We start from the raw sequence: 21961 nt of genomic DNA, 5'->3' as shown, positions 1-21961 counted from the left end.
CCATTTTATTCTGCTGTTGAGAAGATGATTAAACCAACTTTGTTTCCCCTCTTCTGTACACTGTTTACTGTATGTCTGAGGGTATGCTATCGATGCCTTTTTAACACGTTTTTGTGTTATTCATCTTTTGTGTCTTCAAGGTGGGAAGTACCTTGAGGCTGGCGACGATAAGTGTACCCACATGGTGGTGGAGGAGTGCTCTGTGAAGGAGCTTCCCTTCATTCCCTCCAAGAGACTCTTTGTGGTGAAACAGGAGGTATGCTATGTTTTGATTTGAGTTTTCGAGAGCTTGGAGTGCCCACAGCCTATTACATTTTTGATTGGTTCATCTAAAGTTTATTTTTTGTTTCTAACCATCATGGATTTAAACCATCATTGCATAATGTATCTTGAACATATGTGGGAGAGTTCCAACAGTGCCATGGGCTTCTACTGAAATGTTTTCCAAAGGTAGTTGGTGTGTGAGCTGCTGCTGTTTTTTATTTTTAGATTATATAATGTCTAGTTGACTAAAAACAACGGTTTATCAATGTGTATCAATGTGGAGGGAGATGTTAAAAACATGTTCATGCGCATTGAACTAGTGCAACCCTTGGATCACAGTAGCAGTACAAGGCTTTTGGCAGCCATGTACTACAGTATTACCAGGCTTCAGATGCAGTTGAGGGTTCACTTCATTACCACATGGCACATGATAAACAGTACAAATCTGTTGTTCATTTATTCATTCTCAGATTTTACTGATTTTACTGTGTAGTTATTGAAGGAACAGCTGCCCTACCAAGCCACAGAGGGACTTAGTTTGTACAGTCAACCTTCCAGTCATAGACCTCTTGTTGATAATTGATATCAGTAATTCAATTGAAACCCACCACCTTGTTGAGGTTTGCATCTTAACCTCGAAGAGTCTCTAACCTTGGGTTAGAAACATGAATGTGGCAGGGTGAAGGCACCCATTCCTCTTTTTACTGTGGTCAGAGGTAACTAACAGTGCAATAGCTGGGAAATCTCCAGCCTCTGTGCTGTTTTAAAGTTGTGTTTAAAGGAACACAACTATTTCAAATAGTGTTCTTACTTTCCAAATGATGAATGGACATAATAATGGATGTGACATCAAGTCCACTGGACTGGGTACTGTTGTTTGTTTTTCCTTTAGGATGGCCATTTCCCTTTGACACAACCTAAATTCATTTCAAAGAGGAGATGATCATTTCCCTGCCTTTTTCCTGCTGTTTTTACTTTAGCTGACGATTAAGGACAAATAAGATGGCTGTTAACGTGCATGTTCTGGAGGGAAACAACTTGTGAAAGCCAGTGGTGGAAAAAATACTCAAATTCTTTACTTATGCAAAAGTACCAATACTGCAATATAGAAATACTCTGTTTTAAGTAAAAGTCCAGAATTATAAATTGACTTGAGTAAACGTACAAAAGTATTGGCATCAAAATGTACTTAAAGTACCAAAAGTACTAAAATGTTTGAAAATAGCCGATCTACAAGCTCACAACGCGTCGTGATGCAACGCTTGTAGATCGGCTATTTTCAAATAGCCTATGTATAAAATAGGGCTAAAGTGGTTAATGTATGTTTCATAATGTCATAATTTATATCTGAAAAGTAACTAGTACCTAAAGTTTTCAAATAATTGTAGTGGAGTAAAAGTACAATATTTGCCTCTGAGATGTAGTGGAGTAGAAGTAAACGTATTGGAAAATGGAAATACTCAAGTAAAGTACAAAGTAAATTGTACTTAAGTACAGTACTTAAGTAAATGTACTTAGTTACTTTCCACCACTGGTGAGAGGGGGATATTATAGGGCAGTTCTTCAAGCTACTTGATGCACCTCAGAATCCATGCAGACAGGCCATCACTACTAGTGCAGATGAAGTGGAGTGCGGTAGTGTTACCACAGCTGGTAGAGAAGCTTGACGTCCCAATTATCAGCAGAGTACCATCTTGACATTTACGAACATGGACCTAAATCAGAGTAATTAGTTTACTCCGAGGTCTCACTACAAGCATACAGACAGATGGAGAGGAGCAGGAAAACATTCTGTCTTTCACTTAAGTAGAATGTTAAATGATCATCTGATCAAGATTCTCTTTAGGTTAAAGCCCACTCAACACAGCCTCTGCCCTCAGCTCTACCGCCGCCTCTTGTGTAGATTTAACTGAGGTGGAGCGGAGCCCTACCTGTGTACTCTCAACCCTGCAATCAGCACAGTAATATCTTTATGCTATTCCATGGCCTGACTGTTTTATTTGGTCATAAGATGATGTTTTTTCCCTTCAAGATCTTAAGATGATGTTTTTCCCTTCCTGATCTAGTGGTTCTGGGGGAGCATTCAGATGGATGCACGGGCTGATGAGTCCATGTACTTCTATGAGAAGGTTAGTACACAAATAATACAATCTATTCTATAAAATAGAAGGGGTATGTGTGACCGGATTATGCCCATATGTTTAATTTGACAGGGGAAATCCCATTGAGATACAATATCTCATGGAGCCCTGTTTTGGGTAGCAGCAGTACAACGTTGCAACTTAGGCAACAATTTTAAATAAATTAAGAGCAAACGGCATCATAAGGCAAGAGAAATAATTGCACACTTTAGGAATTAATACAAAAATAATACCTTTAAGTAGGGAAGCAGGTGCACTGTCTGGAGTCTGCCATCAGATTGGACAGTAACATTTTAATATAGAGAACTGAAACTGGAATTACACCAGCTGAAAGTAATTATCTTGATTAAGTTGCCCAAATTCTTGATTTCAGTGAATCTTTATTCACTTTATTTTGAATGTATAGAGCTTATTACTTTATAGCATATTAGTTTGAATGGTAGGTAAGCATGTTTATTCCTATTTGACCTTGTGAGGGAGACGGGACACAATACAAACACTGCACCTGCTCTGAATGGTATAGGACAGCGCACCGTGCAATGGTGCCCCAATGGAAACAAGACCGCAAGGACTTTTTGGGTGTTATCCTTTCAGACAAAGTGTTTGACTGTACTCGTGCTGTTTTTTACATTTCTGTCTAATAAAATATTCAATCAAGTACTGCTACAGATGGAGGCATTGACACACACCGAGACAGCCACAGAAACAAATTTGACTGCTGACAATGATGATTTTCAGACTGATTCTTAAACAAATTCACCGTAGTTATAATTTTTTTAACCTATTTCTACTGTACTTGTAACAAACAAAATTCACCTGTAGGTTAGCAAGGCAAGCCTTTACTTAACAACTCTTACATATCCGTACCAATCTCTGTTTCTCTCCGTCTCTTTATGTATCTCACCATCTCTGTCTGCCGTTTTCTTGTCCTCACTCAGTCTACCGACAGTCCGACGATGAAGAAGGCTGTGTCCCTCCTCACCCTCACCACGCCCAACAGCAACCGCAAGCGCCGGCGCCTGCGTGACACACTGGCTCAGCTCACCAAGGAGACCGAGATCTCTCCCTTCCCTCCGCACAAGAGGCACTCGGCGGAACACTCTCTGTCCATGTCCCTGCTGGACATCTCCAACACCCCTGACACATGCAAGGGCCTGGCAGGTAAGGAGGGCTGAGACCACCTGGTGCTCTGCAACACTGCACATGTCCGACACATCCCTGACACATAACGGGAGACCCTCGCAGATGAGATGTAGCCGATTGAGGGAGAGTTATACGCAGTGGAAAAAGTACTCAAATTACTTAAGGTACCAAAAGTAAAAGTACAAAAATATTTGAAAATAGCAGATCTACAAGCTCACAACGTGTTGTGATGTGACGCGTTGTGAGCTTGTAGATCGGCTATTTTCAAATAGCCTAGGTATGAAATAAGGCTAAAGTGGTTAATATATGTTTTATAATATAATAATGATAATTTATAAGTAACAAGTAACTAAAGGTTTCAAACAATTGTAGTGGACTAAAAGTACAATATTTGCCTCTGAGATGTAGTGGAGTAGAAGTAAAAGTACTGAAAATTGTACTTAAGTACAGTACTTGAGTGCATGTACTTAGTTACTTTACACCACTGGTTATACGGTAGGTCTTTCTGTGGGCTAGCTTTTTAGAGGGAAAGGAAGGGGTTGATGGGCGCAGCAGAGAAAGATGGACTACTTGACATGTTGAAGACATTCAGGGGACTGATAGTCAAGTGGGATGGGACTGAGAGAGTGTGCAAATGGAGAGAGACTATAGTTCTGGGGTATTACTCGTGAGCGCTCTGCTTGACGTGTCGACGCGTTCAATACAATGAGAGAAACAAGGCAAGGTCCTGTCCAGGTGAGGAGTGGTCTCGCGAGCCAGACTGTTGTCTCCCACAATTTTCAAATGCTTCCGTCTTATTGCCTGGAGCACGGAAGCTCTGAAAATGATCAATGCGATAAAGCGGATGTGAAGCCTTCTCCCCACCTCAGTTACGTCTTAAACAGTAGCACAAATGTATCCCAATACAAATCATTTCTTACATTTTCGAAAGTATCAAATTGTGTTTAAGTGATTAAAGGGGAATATCACTCATTTTCAACATTGAACTATGTCTTTATACACCTTAGAGCTGTTGTGTGGAAATAAGAAAAAAAGTCCCCCCCCCCATTCTATGTTGCCTAGAACTGGATAATTGATTGAGGTCATGTGATCAGTGACATACCTCAATCAATTATCCAGTTCTAGGTAACATAGAAGGGGGGGAGCTTTTCTCATATTTCCACACAACAGTTCGAAGGTGTATTAAAGAAATACTGGTAGTTCAATGTTGAAAATGAGTGGTATTCCCCTTTAAACAGGACAATATCACGATATTATGACAACCAAAATCCCAGATGATATCTAGTATCATATCACAATATTGATAGAATGTTGATATATTGCTAAACCCTAGCTGGAAGGGACATACTCAATGGTGTGCTTTCAATGAGCCTGCTGCTTGATGTCTCCATGCAAGGCTGTGGCAGATTCTCTAGAAACCTTGTCGGATAGAGGGGTGTAGAAAGGGCAACAAATACAATGTACCTTTGGGCTGACTGCATGTCTTTGCTGTGCTGAAGACTCTGGCTGGTGAGGAAGGAGAGGTTGATGTAATAAAAGACAGCCTTCCTCTTTAAGCGAGCCATGTTTTAAAGGATGGGCGAATAAGCCAAGGAAACGGATGAGGCAAGAGTGTAAGGCAGAATGTGACACACAGAGTACTGTTAGTACTTAAGTGGCTACTGGCTATCGTGGGTGTGCAACATTGCCAGGCCTAGACGGCCTTATTAGAGACCTCACACTGGCCAACGCTGACAACCGGATGACTGCATTAGCGGGGAGAAGTGTGCCCTAATCAGCCTGCTCTGACAGGCGGTGCTGGGCAAAGGGTCCCACTTCCCACAGTTTCTCAGTCCTGGAGGCGTCGGTGACTGGCAAGTAACCGTGTTAACAAAGTTAACTTAAGAGGCCGCTTGAATTAAAGCTAACCCCACATTACAATGCAGCATTCATCAAGGAAGTATTGTCTGCTGCCTGACCTAGCGACCACTCGTACACATGTACTGTAACTGGTGTGCGTACTGGTTCCCTGACCCTGAGTTTGTGAAACTCTGCTACTTGTTCTGTTGCCACAGGAAGTGTCAGTCTAGGCATAGTTACTTACACATCAAGTAAGTAGTGAATGTAAATTGGGGTGGGGGGGGAAAGGCCTCTGAAGTATTTCAGTGGTTTTCAAACTTTTTGGCCAAGTCAAAATCTCAAGGCACACCTGTATTTATGTATGTATTCATAGCTAAAACATGCGTTGTGAGCTTGTAGGTCAGGTTGATATGACGCCAGATGAGGTATTTGCCTCTGTATTGTTGGGAAATGAGTCTGCGCAAATACTGATATAGTTAAGAAAAAAAACATATTGTATAGTAGGTTGTATATATTGCAATAATGTGTGGTTGTTATAAAGTCCTAAGGCACACCTGGACTTGTCTCATGACACACCAGTGTGTCTTTGCTCACCGTTTGGAAACCAATGAAGTAGATATTGGTGCCTCAGTTCTAGTTCCCATCCCTACCATGTATTTTTAGAATGCGAGTGCAAACCAAAACTAAGCCTCTTTGCCAAGCCATTTGTTGACAGTGAATATTGTGGGTAATATTCACTGTCAGTCTATATTTTTTTGGCTCTGATATCAACCAACTAAAAACTGTCAGAATGGATCACCGCAACGCTAACAAGCATAAAATGGAAAGCAGTGTTGGCTAATTAGCTGTATCTTCCAAGTAACCAGATGGACTGTGGGAAATGTCTGGGGTGCAGAGGCGTGGCGTGGGGTGAGGTGATGTTAACCAAGTTAGTCGTGAATGACGGAAACCATTTACTACCACCATCTTCTCCTGCTTCCAGTCTTACATAATTTAATTTACAGTACTTTAATGAGAACTTTTCCTTCTTTATGCCATTATTGATAGGATAGTAGTCAGACAGGAAATAGGGAGAAAGAGTGACATGCAGCAAAGGCTGGCGGGATCGGGACTCGAACAGGTGGCGTTCTAGGCCTTTTCTTTGCTCATGCTAGGCTTTTGGAGCCTAGATGCCTGGGCCGCTTACGCCAGCGGTCGAGGCCAATGAGAACTTTTCTGACAGTTAAAATCCAGTGGTCTCCTATAGTACTCCATTCGGGCCACTCTTTGTTTTGATCACGGGATGAACGCCTGTGTGTCGTAGAGACCAGCGTAGAAAACAGCACAGCAAGGAAAAAGACAGACAGGAGGAGTAGGACAGACTGGGAGGAGTCATTCGGTCAACAAGTTGACCGACCGTCGTACAAGCACTCCGCGGCAGCCAGAGGAGGATATGCATAGGAAATCTAATCTTAAAGGAGTAGTTCACCCTAAAAAATACTTATTTTCTACCAATTACACACCCCATGAAGCATTGAATTCATGGAGATGTTTTTAGTTTTTGTCGCATTCCTAAGCCAATAATTAGATGAGCGGTGGTCTCTCCGGTAGGATACTCAACTACTTAGCATGAATGGAAACAAATTAGAATACACAATTTAGGTATAAACGCAACGTCAATCTGATGGGCAATGAAAACCAAGGAAAGGATGGGTAAATATTGTGTTGAAAGGCTGTAAGACTGCATGATTTCTCCCGATCATTGCAGCTTAAATTAAAAGTATAATTGTTTTCATTTGATCATGTCAATCATTCTGACAGCTGAGGCACAACACTTCCTAGATGGTTCATTTCCCTCCTCCATATAATAGACAGACCAGAGAGTGATGATGATATTCTCTTTGGAGTAATGAATAATTAACTTGAGTACAAAGCATGTCCAAATGCAATTTGGGACCATCTGGGATAGAAATGTGCCATCTTGGAAGCAATGTAGACGTTGCTGTATTGCCCTCTGCAAGCATGGACATGGGCATGCGAGACAAATTAGTCTGCCAAGAAACGGTGGGAACACATGAACATGAGTTCAATTGTGTAATGTCAGGTTTTCATGAGAAAAGACAGACAGGTCTTGGCTCCTTTCCCCCCTACACACACACACAGTCCATTGCACTTTATTGCACCATCTCACAGGAGTACCTGGCATCTCAAAGCCCTGTGAAGATACCGATTTGACAGGGTCCTCATTAACGCTACAACTATAAATGTTTGCATTCAATAGTTCAGTCGGGACAACGGAAGAACATAATGTCACACACACACTATGCTGTTCTACAAGTAGGTGACGCTGTGTGTCACCTGCTTCCCGTTGTCGTTTTCTGCACGTTTTCCTCTGCACGCTGTTGAACATTGTCTCTGTCCATCTTCTCCCACGTCGTCATCTGTCCTTCCAGAGAGTTCCAGGCCGTCTAAGAGTTCCACTCCAGCTCCACCGGCCAAGCAATCTGCCAGGTGGCAGGTCTCCAAGGAACTCTATCAGACTGAGAGCAACTACGTGGATATTCTGTCCACCATATTACAGGTGGGCCTTGAGTGTGTGTACTGTATGCGTGTGTGTGTGTGTGTGTGTGTGTGTGCGCGAGCGTGAGTGCATGTGTATGCGTGAGCGTGAGTGCATGTGTATGCGTGTGTGTCCAGTTTGAACATTCTTACCACTGCCTCACAGGTAGGCCAGTTGGTTGCCCATGACAACAGTGTGTCAGGCTATGCTACTGTCATTAAGGGTGTGTGTGTGTGTGTGTGTGTGTGCGTGCACACATGCATGTGTCCTGTCTTATCAGCTCGGTCCCAGTGGTGAGGCAGACAGCTGACCAGTGAGGGAGAAAATGGCCTGCCTGACCGTCTCCCTTCTAAAAGTTCTTCCTCCTCCACTTTTCCATGTCTTTCTCTCCTCCAGCCCCCCCCCCCCCACCTGAATATGTCAACATCTGCCTCCTCCTTATGCCTTCTATACTTTATGTCTCTCTCTCTCCTCCAACATTCCTTTCTGTCACTCTGTATCTTTCCGTTTTTTTTTTCTCCTGCTCTGTGCCCTCTTGAGGATTCCCTTCTCTCACTGCTTTCTCTTCTCACCATCTCGACGGCTCCGTTCTGTAATACACTGCCTTTACACACCAAGCAACTTTATCTAACCACTTAACCCATTAAGACCGGGAAAGCGTCTGTCATTTCAGATTTTAACCACTTTAACCATTATCTTATACTTATGGCTATTCAAACATAGCAGATCTACAAGCTCATAACACAGCATTCGCGTGCCGCGCTATGAGCTTGTAGATCTAGATACATTTTTGCAAATCTTTGAATATTTATATTTTTTGAGGATTCTACTAATGTCCTCTAAATCCTAACAGTTTTTTTTAAAGCTTCTGTTGCTATAGATCAGTGGTTCTTTTTTTCATGTCAAGGGCCCCCAAAATGATATGTATTTGGCTGCGAACCCCCCAGATGCAAAGATTTGAGTTAAACATGTTTGCTTTAAAAAAAAAATATATATATTCAAAGATTTGCACCAATTTTCACGATAAAAAAAATAGCTGATATACAAGCTTACCTGGTGCCGCGCTATGAGCTTGTATATCTGCTATTTTTGAATAGCCAAAGTATAAAATAATGGTTAAAGTGGTTACACAGATGCGTTCCCGGTTTTAATGGGTTAAACCCTAGCTTCCCTATCAGAGGTTGCGCTAGAATTTTAAACTGCCTGCCACAATGTCCGGAACTTTGTTTATTGTTTATTAAGGATCCCCATTAGTCTACACCGTAGTGGAGACTATTCTTCCTGGGGTCCAGGCAGAAAACATCACAATACAAATCATAAAATGCTGTACAACATAATCAATGTTGGTGAACAAAGACACACGCTTGGAGAACAAAATTCACATCAACAGTAAAATAGAAAAACAGAAAATACCAAAAATAATTCTAAACGGCTTTATCTTGCACAAGCGGATTAATTGGCTACATTTACAGTTCACACATATTGTGTGTGGGTGCATCTGCATTCCCTAATGATTTCTAATCAAAATAATGCATCATTAGTTTAATAGAACACATTCTCTTCACAATAATGAGCAATCAAAGGGTTCTGCACAAAAAATAGGTACTTCAGAATAATGCTTCATAATGTTGATTGGCTCAGCTAGGCGGCAATAAATCTAAATATACAGTATGCTACTCGCAGGTTATGGTGACATAACGGGCTATTTAGTCCTAAGTGCTGTCCATGCGTCTGGTTACGGACCGCTTCAGCATAGTTGATTAACCCATTCAATCCAGGAACGCATCCCTGTCGTTCTTAGATGTCTTTGGCTATACATAGCAGAGCATAGCAGATATACAAGCTCATAGCGTGGCACCGAGTGCCGCGCTATGAGCTTGTAGATCTGCTATTTTTTTAATAGCCAAAGGTATAAAATAATGGTTATAGCTAAACATCTAAAATGACACTGTATGCGTTCCCGGATTTAATGGGTTAAGAGATCGTGTTCAATCTCCTCATTGAGCCTTTCAATTCAAGTGGCAACGTTTTACGGGATGGGAACCGTGTATTCCATATATCCTTTGTGATTAGCGCTGTGGTTTCTTTCACCTACACTTGATGCAACCTAGCAGTCACAGAGATACTATAGTACAAGTAACAAGCTGCTGTTAATTCTCTTTAACGACCAGGATGTCGGGAGGGGTTTATATTTTCCGGCCTTTCTCATAAAAAACAGGCCAAGTGAACATTCAGTGAAAATAGGTGATTTTTTGGGGGGAAAATAGTAGATCTACAAGCTCGCAACCGGTTGCAATGTGACACGTGAGTTTGTAGATTTCAGTGAAGAGATTTGCGTGTAGAGGGAAAAAAGGAGGGGGGGCAAGTAAAGAACCCTGGGGGACTCCAGTCAACTAAGCATGGGGTATAAGTGGTTAACTACATTTTCATACCATAAATCCTCTTTCTGTGGGGGCCTTGAACCAGCAGGCTACATCACCACCACACACCACCATTAACATTCAGCTTAAAACTGTTCCACTATCTCAGATAGCCTCCATTTATCAAAGGAAAACACTGCTAATGCCTTTTTCATAGTACCACATTTATTTAGGGTAAAAAAAAAGAGAAGACACGATAAGCCTCTATTGCTGCCGCCTTTTCCTATTTCATACAGTATAGCTGCCATCTAATAAGGAAAAATACAGCAACGGCCTATGCCATGTTGATTAAGTCAAGTTTTGTGGTGAAGTCATTTGCTGCTAAGGTGTAAAAACAGAAGAGTTTCATAGCACTTCCTATTCCATAATAGCAGCCCGCCAAGGGAGGAAATGTTGCAAAGCAGCATTCAAATAGCAGAAAAAAAAGAAAAGAAAATGGATATAATTCATTCAAAATTATATAAAAATCCGACCACTCAAAAATATACTGCAATAGACCGAAAGTCTGACTTCAATATTTTAACTTTTGCAGTGCCCCATCATAGTTTTACAAACCAAACGAATGAGCACGTCAACTTTCAGCTATTCTCTTAATTCAAGGGCAAATGGTATTGATGCCAAATATCTCCCTAATGACCATATATAGCTGTTTTCCCCTTTTGCATCAGAAGATGCCTTTATAACAAATTTCACAACTTAAAATGTAGGTTAACAATGGTGTCAGCTGTGCATGCCTGCTGAACACAGTCAGGGAGAGAGAGAGACACACTGAAGAAATGGCACACGCACACCTATGATTCGCCCACAAGTTCATGCGCAACAGAGTGGCACTGTTCATGTCTGATTAACAGCAACACATACTATGATGCGTGCGTATGCGTGCACGCACACCGGACGGGACAGAAAGAGGGGGAGATGCAGTTTGTCGTCAGTGTAAATATTGTTATTTCTATGTCACGTTGGACAGATATGGGGGCCGCTGTAATTAAATTTCCCAGTCCGCCCCTGTACAAACATAATTGACACAAGGAATTAACAATCATCATCCTTTATTTTATTTTTTTCCCCCCAAGCTCTTCAAGGTTCCGTTGGAGAAAGAGGGCCAGGTGGGTGGGCCTATCCTGGCGCAAGAGGAAATCAAAACCATATTTGGCAGTATCCCAGACATCTTTGAGGTTCACACTAAGATAAAGGTAAAGTGAGCTTCAACATTCAAGAGGTTTTATTTGTCATATGCTCATCACATTTACATCACATTTATGGGAAGTGAAATGTAGAGGTGGTTTACTGTGCTAACAATGACATATATATAAAATATAAAATACAAGAAGGTAATGAGAAGTAATAAAGTGTTATGTGTAGAAACATTTAAATAACCTTAGCAAATAACCTGTGCAGTAAAACGGCATCAATATACATATTGGTGTAGATTATGACCATAGATGAGCATAATAGAATTTGGAATTGCCAAATAGAGGATATATATATATATATATATATATATATATATATATATATATATATATATACAGACTTGTTTTTTTGGGGGGGTGGGTAGCGAAAAAGGAAATTTAGTAAATGGAGTAGCGTGACTTGACAGGAATTTGGGAAATTACTATGTTGCTTCCTACAAATGTATAATGTGATCCAGATATTGTGAGGTTATTGACGATGCGTTGTTGTGTGAAGATGTATTCTTACGTGTTATTTTGTTCACGTCATCAGGCCGACCTGGAGGAGATGCTGACAGACTGGTCTGAGGATAGGAGTGTGGGAGACATCATCCTCAAATATGTGAGTGAATGAATTCCAATCTCTAGTGTTGGGGGGAGGAAACCTTTCCCTTGATGAGAGGTTTGTCTGCATCGTTGTTGGAAATTATTATTATTTAACACAAGGAGTGCAGCTAACTTAAATATAATAAAAAGACAATCTGTAGTATGATAGTGTGTTAATTACAATATAACTCTAACAACTGTGGTGGTTGTAGTTGGTCTCCCTGTTCATCTATAGAGAATTTAGATCCTGTGGTGAGGTAGGACCACTGCTGGTTGAACAGAGGTATTGCATGATGGTCAAATCGCAATTTATCCTCTTCTCAAATAGTAGAAATGTTTGCTTCCACGGGGGACCTGGGTTCGAATTGAAAGTTATTAGTTAGTAATTGCAGCTTTAAAGGGTAAGACCACTTTGGTAGAGGTTTGGGTTGTGTAGTTACCTTGCCATGATGTAACCCCAAAGGTGGGCAAGAAATCAAAAATAATTGCTCCATTGATTAGAAATTGATCATTCAAAATATGCTCCTCATTGACTTACATTGTACGTTAAAACAGCTCTCAAAGTCACTCTTTTAGCACATAAATGAACACAAACATAGCTGATTCAGACAATATAGAGCATCACCAAACCCAGTACTGTTTGTTTTTTAAATAAAAATGTCAACTTCCTGTTGCTTTTACTATTTGAAGATCTGGATCCGGATCCGCGGATCCAGTCCAGGTTTTCTACTTATTAAAAATGTCAAAATCAACAGGAAGTTGACATTTTTATTTAAAAAACAAACAGTACTGGGTTTGGTGATGTTCTATATTGTCTGAATCAACTTTGTTTGCGTTCGTTTATGTGGTAAAAGAGTGACTTTGAGAGCTGTTTTACCGTACAATGTAAGTCAATGAGGAGCATATTTTGAATTATCAATTTCTAATCAATAGAGCAATTATTTTTTATTTCTTGCCCACCTTTGGAGTTACATCATGGCAAGGTAACTACACAACCCAAACCTCTACCAAAGTGGTCTTGCCCTTTAAAGCATGGGGAACCACATACTGTACTGTACTATCTTTTAGTCAGTGTCGAGAAAGCTTTATGAAAATTGGCATGCAAATATTAAGGGTTTAAAACATTTTTTTAATTGGCCATGAAATAGAGGACAAGCTGGAGAGGGGAAACAAATTAATTAAAGCTAGTCAAATAAATACATTTTAGGTCAGATATATTTTATGCGAAGATATAACTAGTTGTTGGACTCCTTTTTGTTTTCAATCACTAAATTACACAATTGTATTTTATTTTAAAATCTGCCATGCTTGCTCTGCAATGCTACATTTGTATGATATTAAGTATACATTAAATTGTTTTATTTTTTAGTTGAGAAGCTATCAGTCCATTTTTATACCACGGGTCAAGACTCGAGAGTGTATACTATAGTCTACTACATGGAAAAAATAAATTAAATTCTGCTATATTCAGCTAGAGACCCATCAAAAGACATTTTTATTTATGTCTTTGAATCTTATTATGTTTGAATAAAGGCTTAAGTCATTACAGAGCCTGTAGTCTGATGGACAGGAAATGTATTGTGGGAGAGTAGCATTTTCTTTTTCTATTCCTGAGCTAATTTGTGGTAAACATGTTTTTTGTTCATTCTTTTGCTTCGGCCAAAACTTGCGCCTAGATCTTCATTTTCCCTCACTCATCTCTGTCCATTATGGCTGCAGGGGTACACAAAACTGCAGCATACTTTTGCATAAGATGCAGCTCTCTACAGCTCATAGTTTTTAGTACATTTTTAAAAGAAGCGCATAAGAATGGAAACTGTTCACTTTTATCTCACCCAGCCTTGACAAACATATTTTTCTCATAGCATTGATATAGCACTAGACTCTAGAGAACAAATTAAATGAGGTGCATGGCTGTGGGGTGAGGTCTGATCATGCAACACAGCAGGCCGTGTAAAAAGGTTCCTTGTGAATTTACCACTGACCGGGTTCACCCAGGGGTCTGTACTTGGTCCACAATTATTTTTTATATCATACTGCACCAGAACTCTTTGCCGAAAATAGCCAATCTACAAGCTCACAACGCGTTGCATGAAATGTGTTATACATGTGCTATTTTTGCAGAATGTTCGCCTGTTATGATGACATGCCAATAATATGAATTCAAGGGTTCACGTGGCTAAGAGCCTGTAATCTGACAATTGACATCATGGCTTGGAGTCCTTTTAGCCAATTGTATTGCTCTCTTGCATCCAACTTTTTTTATAATGAAGAATAAACCATAAATATGTTAAAACATTTCACATTTTCATAAATTCCCTTGCACTTAATATTTAAATAGTTGCTGAAGGCTAAGTGACATTTATTTCTTTAATGAGGTTTGTAATATGAATGCGTGTTGCTGGATGTAACCACTTCCCTCCCGTAACATACAAACATTCCATATGAGGGGTGGTTCTCCACAAAACACCTTGGGAGTACCAGTAGTACATGTACTGTACATTTTGACTATAGTTAGCCCAGTTTGCAATGAGAAACTAAATCTGGCAGTGTTATTATTGCTGTACTGTTTCTATTGAACAACGCATTCAATTGTGTAACTCTGTGGGTAGCATATGCCACTCAAATCCATATTCTCTCTGAGCTACACTGGGAATGAAGTCTAACCCTCGCAATGTTACTGCCATGCTCTGTGAGGTAAGATTAGTATTTTCTGGGCGGTGATGGGCTAGGCTGAAGGAGAAAAAAACATGCAATCACAGAGTACTGCACTGGCTTTTTTAGGAAGTATAAGATAACCTTTTCCTGTGTAGAGGACCATATAAAATAAACCCACTTTTCTCCCTCTGGCTTCTCTCTCTAACTCCTGTATCTCTCTTCTCCCCAGTCTAAAGACCTGGTGAGGTCCTATCCGGCTTTTGTTAACTTCTTTGATATGAGCAAGGAAACCATTGTCAGGTGTGAAAAACTGAAGCCACGCTTCCACGCGTTCCTGAAGGTAGGATCTGTGTTTGTGTGTGCAGGCATGTGCATAGGGATGTGTAGGGGCACAATTGTGTTACTTGACAAGCATGGTTACAATTTAACGTAATGTTTCACCCAAAAAATCTGTCGTTATCTACACCCCCTTATGCCACTTAAAACAGATGTTTCTTTGTCAACACCAGGAGTTTATCGGCAAAACTTTGCGTTAGTTATCTCCATACATAAGTCAATTGTGACATTTAGAGTTAAAACAAAATAGACCTTACATTTACTACAGTCCATACAATATAGCCCAACTCTTCTGAAGCCAAGCAATCGCACGTTCATCTTTTGCTCGACAAGACAGCGTATCCTCTCAACCCAAGGTACCAAAACGGAAGTCTACATGACACAAATGGAAATAGTTCTGCGAGACCTTGGTATGCATAAGAGTCAACTTTGTAAACATTTTGTGTTTGGATTCAAGTGTGATCTTTTGACTTCAGAAGACCAGGATTATGCTGCATGATCTGTATGGAATATTTTCTTAACATTTTTGTAACATAAGACTCAACCGGTCCAAATCTGAATTTAGGATCCTAGTCTTGCGTAGTCAGATGATTAGATATTGCTGCGTATTACTGATACGTCAGGGGAAATCTAAATTAAATGAATGGGCACCGGACAAAAAACACCGGACAAACCGACGCCCACTGCTTTGGAAATCAATCCTTATACCATCCCATATAAAGTACCGGCCCAACAACTTTGCATTGGTTTTGCTTTGTTTTTTCTCCCGAATAGTTTCCACCTACTTTTAGCCCATTCACTGAATTTAGATGTCACTGTATCAGTAGATGTAGATCTTTGATCGTCTGGCTTCGCAGACTATTAGGACCAATCCAACGAACAAAGCGTGAAGTTCCGAACCATTCAGCTCAGCTATACGATAGACTGAACACAGGTTGACTACCAGCCAACGTAGTAGAGGGAGTTGACTGACAGGGAAAGATATTATTTGGCTGGGGGCAATTTCATGCCTTGGTTATCATCCACCGCCACAGTGTTTGTATCACGGTTCTCTCTCTCTTTCTCTCCCTCTTTTTCTTCTAGATCAACCAGGGCAAGCCTGAGTGTGGCAGACAGTCCCTAGTGGAACTACTTATCAGACCTGTACAGAGATTGCCGAGCTTGGCCCTCTTGCTCAATGGTAAAACAGACACGTAAAGAAAGAAAGATGCGCCATACGTTACAACCATGCACACCCAAACCTTTTGCTGCGCCTTGGGCACAAGACATTTCCTAAAGAAAGTCTAGTGAGATGCAAGACATGTTCTTGATCCCAAATTGTTGGTAACTGTATCTATAAATGCACAAAATCTGTTTGTGGGAATCTGTCCTTCACGTATATCGAGGACGCCCAACCGATCGACTTCAAACTCGGCACGTGTGTCAATGAGGCATTGACGGAGTGCGGTGCCCGGCGTGAGGTGGTTTGGATCGGCAGTTATTCAGAGCCACCAATCCGACCAATACGGGCATAAATAGGCATACTACAGATGACATAAGGGATCTCCATATACGGGTATTAATATATGGTTAGATAGAAGATAGATGAGTCCCTTATCCTCGTAACTTGAAAGGGTGTGCCACACACAGTGCCAGTTGAGCCTAACTATACTCGTGGCCGTTCGGCACCGGCCTTCTCGGGAAAGATGAAAATTGGAAATGCATGCCCCACCCAGTTTAGAAATTCCCGTTGCACCCATTGTCAGAGTACCCGTCTGTCTGTCCCGTTTCCCTTTTATGCCCATGTATGGAGATCTCTGTGTCTGTCTCCCTATGTCCCTTTTTATACCCATATATGGAGATGCACTTAGAAATCACCGGAGGTGGTTATGGGGTGGGTATGGGGCTCGGTCTTCAACTCACCCGGGTCTGTTCGGGTTGGATTTCAAATGTCAGGCCTGTTGATAACTGTTATTAAAACATGTATTATAAATGATACAATTATTGTAATTTAAATCCTATATTATACAACTGTAGAATTGAATAAAACCCAAGATAGTTATTTTGCACAATCATGTCGGCATTCAAATATTCGTAAGAGTGCTCTTGAGTGTACGTAGATTCTGTTCATACCCAATAATTAATCCCAAGTAAGAAAACATTGTGAATATCAGATTCTTCATTAAAACTTTAAAAACGTCTTCTTACAAATAGTTGTGAATGAGGCCTATCATTTTTCTGGTGCAAAACTCCATTGATCGTTTTGCACTTCCCTGCTATCAAGAGTTGTCTCCCATCTTGCAAGCTGCTGCGCTCCGTCAATTCTTTTTATATATACAGTATTTTTTTGCCCTTTCAGTCGTAAGAAAATTGTTCATCTCTGTTCCTTTTATTGACTTCTCCACTCGATTTTATTCTCTTCCTTCTTCACCACCTCTTCTTTCTTTATCTCTCTCCTTTGCTGTCTCTTCATCTGCCCCTCCCTCGTCCCAACATTAGACATCAAAAAGCACACGTCGGATGACAACCCAGACAAAATTACTTTGGAGAAAGCCATCGACGCCCTGAAAGAAGTCTTGACGTAAGTTACCATGACCTTATCCGTCATGTCTTGGCTGATGGTTGAGCATCATTATTACTATGTCCGTTTCTCAATAACTGTACTTGTGGCAGGCCAATTACTGTCTATTTCAAAAGTTTGCATCTAGCCAAGTTCAGTCCAAATGTTGCGTTGGGTGACTTGAGTGAACCTGGGACAGCCAAATATCCCAGAATGCATTTCCACCAACCAGCAGCAAAGGCGGAGGAGAAAACCCACTCCATATTTGAAATATGAATGTTGTATCATATAATTTAGTTTTAAGATTTCTTTTAGGCAAGAATTTAGTTGTTTAAAGGAGGAGTTCACCCAAAAAATGACTTATTTTCTATCAATTGCACACCCTATGAAGCCTTGAATCCATGGATTCTTTTTTTTGTTTTTGTCGCATTCCTAAGCTAATAATTTGATTCCTGTCTCCTACCGGCTAATGTATCCGGTAGGAGACACAAAGTAGATTATTTGTGTCTCCTACCGGAAATACACACGGTCATCAAATTATTGTCTTGGGAATGCCACAAAAACAAAAATAAATCCATGAAATCAAGGCTTCATGGGGTGTGTAATTGACAGAAAATAAGTCATTTTTTGGGTGAACTCCTCCTCTAAACTTCAAATCTCTGCTTATCCAGATGAGCCTTCTGGAAAACGTCCTTTGACCTTTCTTGACTGAAACAAACACCACTTTTTTGTCTGAAAAACACACCTCATTAGAGCAGCGAGTGATCTTGTGACCTCAAGTACACTTAAGTTGACAAGCTTTTCTTGAGGACGCACGCCCGTTCTTTGCGTTCTTGGTATTGAGAAACAGTCTTTGGACATTGTTCTCAACTCATTCTTGTACTTGGCTGGTATTTACCATTTAAAGTTATTAGCGGTATATAGAAGCAAAATCAGATTTACAGTTGTAGGAGGCTGGTTAAAATGGAACCAGCCCTGCTACGAATAGGATGGGGATAGGAATATATTCCTTTACAAAGTCCGAATAAATATCCCTAGCTGCTTTAACCAGCAATTACAGCAATTGTTTTTTTTGTTAAGTGAATGGCCATAATTTTAAATTGTATTGCTTGATTTCCATGTTCTTATTTCTCACTGCACTTCATATTTTATACTACATGTTATATTTGTATTCTTTTACTGATATTTTTTTCTTGAGTACTTTGTAACTTTCTTTTGTGTAAACCTTTCCTATTCGTTCACTCCCTCTTTTTCACTTCCATCCTAAAAAATGTCTCTCTTTCCCCAGCCACATCAATGAGGACAGGAGGAAGACAGAAGGCCAGAAGCAGATCTTTGATGTGGTGTATGAAGTAGACGGTGTTCCTGTAAGTTATAACATTATTGGATTGCTTCCCGGGCTCACAGACTTCGGTTCATTTTAGGTGATAAATGTGCCATACAGTTGCTCAATCTTCATTACATCCGCATAGACACCTACTAGTTTAAAACTTTATTTTCAATATTTGGTAAGTTCCTTTGAATATATTGAAGTCTGTTGTGTTGCAGTCAATCATCCCCCTCTCTCTTCTTTTTTTTCTTCTTTCATTTTCAGCACAAATAGCGTTTTAGACAGCATTTCTTCATAAAAGGTGGATAGTGTGAACATAGCCCAAGTGTAAAAATCCTTTGACTGAAAGCAAGTTGACCGTGACTATGTCCTGAACAGGGAGTACAAGTAAACAACGATGCACTTTGTCATTAAAACGCTCTTTCCGGAGCGCTGCTGTTTTTAGATGCTTTTAAGAGATGTGAATCTGTTACCTGACTAGACTTGGCCCTTTCCTTTTACCATATATCCCATTATCCCTGCCCTAATCTTCTTCTGACCGCTTGCCCTGTTAACACGTTCATTGCCAGGTATTAATTAATGAATGAATCCGCCACTGCCAGCGGTTTTACCTTACTTTGAATCTTTTTGATGCTCCACAGAAAAAAAGAATCAACCCGGATGTAAACAAACGATGTCTCAGTGGAAAGACCAGTCTCTCTTCTTTCCACCGAAAGAAAAACATTGTAACCGCTATCGTCCGTTCTGTAGTTATCGGCAGTATCGGCGTTTTCACCAGAAACAACTGATCAGGAAAAGAAATCCGAGATACATGTGTTTTTATAAATCTGATAACATTGCAGTGGACCGGGTGATAAAAAAAAAGTAGCTAATTTCCGGGTCTAAAACATGATGACGTAAAATTACGTCTTTAGCAGTCAATGTGTTAACTACTTCATCCCTTTCCTCTTTCATTTGGTTTCTCTTGCCGCTTCTCTTTCTATTTCGATGACCTTCTCCAATTCTTGCTTTCCATGTTTTTTTAAACCTTCTTTCTGTTTGGGACTCTTCCGCAGGCCAACCTGCTGTCCTCTCATCGTAGTCTGGTCTGCCGTGTGGAGACCATCGCTCTGGGAGACCAACTGTGTGACCGTGGAGAACAAGTTACACTCTTCCTGTTCAATGACTGCCTCGAGGTAAGACTCTGCACAGACACACGCACATACGGACAGTGGTGCTAAAATAAAGTGTCTTATCCCTCCAGCGTCCCCTCAAGCAGCCCGCTTTCAAGATCGCTTGTTTCATATTCACCAGTGGTTTAGAATTCCGGACTTTTACTTGTAACAGAGTACTTCTACATTGCAGTATTGATACTTTTACTTAAGTAAAACATTTGAGTACTTTTTCCACCAGTGATAATCACCCATATTCCTCAGTACCAATAGAGGGCGCTCAGCATTAATGCTGCGACTCTGCACTGTAACACTTTGAGCCTCATTCACACAGGCACTCCCGGAGGTGTTTTAAGAGAGAGAGATTTATTCACTGAAAAACAATTAATTCATTTTGCAGTTTTATTAGCATTTGAGTTGGAAATATTCACTGAATCGAAATTCCGGGATCAATGGCCCATGAGCGAAACATTGTTAAAACACAAACAATGACAACCTCTAGTGAGAACCTCACTAGAATAATGTTACAAGTAGGTTAAATTATGTTAAAAGTTATGTAGCCAGAAAGCTAGACTTCATTAGAACACTGCTTCTTCGCCTCTGCTCCTCACTCATTATGAATATCTCAGCGGCTTTAAGATGCTTTAAAAAGGGGAAATCCAGCGGCAACAGCTTTGTTGGAGAGAGAAAAGGTGAATAATTTATGTGGACAATTTGTCGTTGCTGACACAGGTTGTGTGTTTGTGTATGTCTTAATTAGCAAAAGGCTGGCATTAGAACAGGATAAGCATTCAAGAAAGAGATGGGTGGGCTGATTCAGGAGCATCAGCGTCGCCTCTTAATGAGCTCTGTATCTGTGTGGCACATGGACAGAACACACACACACAGACACGCACACACATACACACTGTCACCGAGAGCATGCCATATCCAAATGTATGTACAGGAATATTTGTTAGGCCTGCCTGTCACAATTATTAGATAGTCGTCTAATTATTTGAGATAATCACAATAATTTTGCATAATGGTCATAACCGTTTCCATCCTGAAAGATTTTCACACATTTTCAAATATTAGAAATAGCAGATCTACAAGCTTCCAACGCTGTGACACTGCTCTGAGGAGCATGCAAGGGATTTTGATGTCATATTATTGTTATGATTATGCTTTATTTATTTAGGTAGAGGCCATGAAAAATTATGCTTTATTTATTTAAGTAGAGGCCATGAAAAATGTTCCTTTACTTATTTAGATAGAGGCCATGAAAAGCCCTTCACGTTTTCTTGTGCCAATTGAGCAAATTGCCCCCCCCCCCAAACACATTATTGTACCATTCTATACATGTGAAACCATACCACATATTCAGAGATAGCAGCACACATCCGTGAATCAATAAAAGCAGGAGGAGGTTGGTGGAGGGAATTTGCAGCGACTTACCACTTCAGTGACTTGAGTGATTAGCAGAGTGAGAGTGTCAGCTTGAAAATACATTGACTTCTCTGAAGGTAATTGGTAAATGAGAGAGTCAGCGAGTATGATCGGCTGATAAGCTTGTCAAAGGGGGTCAACAGGGCTGATGCACGCACAACTTCAGTGCCCTGCCTGAACTAACGTAATGTTTCATTCATATAATACTATGTACATTTTGAATTCCTAAAAATCTCTCCTTCATAGTGAAGTCCTCAGTATTAGGCCTGTCACAATTATGACATAATCGTCTAATCGCAATTATTTGAGATAATCGCAATTATTTTTGCATAATCGTCGAAATCGTTTCCATGTTGAAAAATGTCTTCTCAAATATTAAAAAAGCAGAAATAGCA

At 40.4% G+C, this 21961-nt stretch overlaps 1 protein-coding gene across 3 annotated transcripts in view; it reads left to right on the top strand.

Annotated features, from left to right (window-relative positions):
- The window catches only part of ect2 (epithelial cell transforming 2), a 59468-nt gene that overhangs the window by 17410 nt on the left and 20097 nt on the right, over positions 1-21961 (top strand). For all 3 annotated transcript variants that reach the window (XM_084065692.1, XM_084065693.1, XM_084065691.1), the window contains 11 exons: positions 141-256; positions 2331-2393; positions 3344-3566; positions 7820-7947; positions 11420-11539; positions 12072-12140; positions 15012-15122; positions 16202-16298; positions 17597-17678; positions 18946-19024; positions 20043-20162. In XM_084065692.1, coding sequence (XP_083921818.1) covers positions 141-256; positions 2331-2393; positions 3344-3566; positions 7820-7947; positions 11420-11539; positions 12072-12140; positions 15012-15122; positions 16202-16298; positions 17597-17678; positions 18946-19024; positions 20043-20162 — 1208 coding nt within the window. The remainder of the gene's footprint in view (positions 1-140; positions 257-2330; positions 2394-3343; positions 3567-7819; positions 7948-11419; positions 11540-12071; positions 12141-15011; positions 15123-16201; positions 16299-17596; positions 17679-18945; positions 19025-20042; positions 20163-21961) is intronic.

Source organism: Gymnoscopelus microlampas (genome assembly GCF_963454915.1).
Source record: "Gymnoscopelus microlampas genome assembly, chromosome: 9".
NCBI lineage: Eukaryota > Metazoa > Chordata > Actinopteri > Myctophiformes > Myctophidae > Gymnoscopelus > Gymnoscopelus microlampas.
This window is presented reverse-complemented; position numbering and strand designations above follow the sequence as displayed.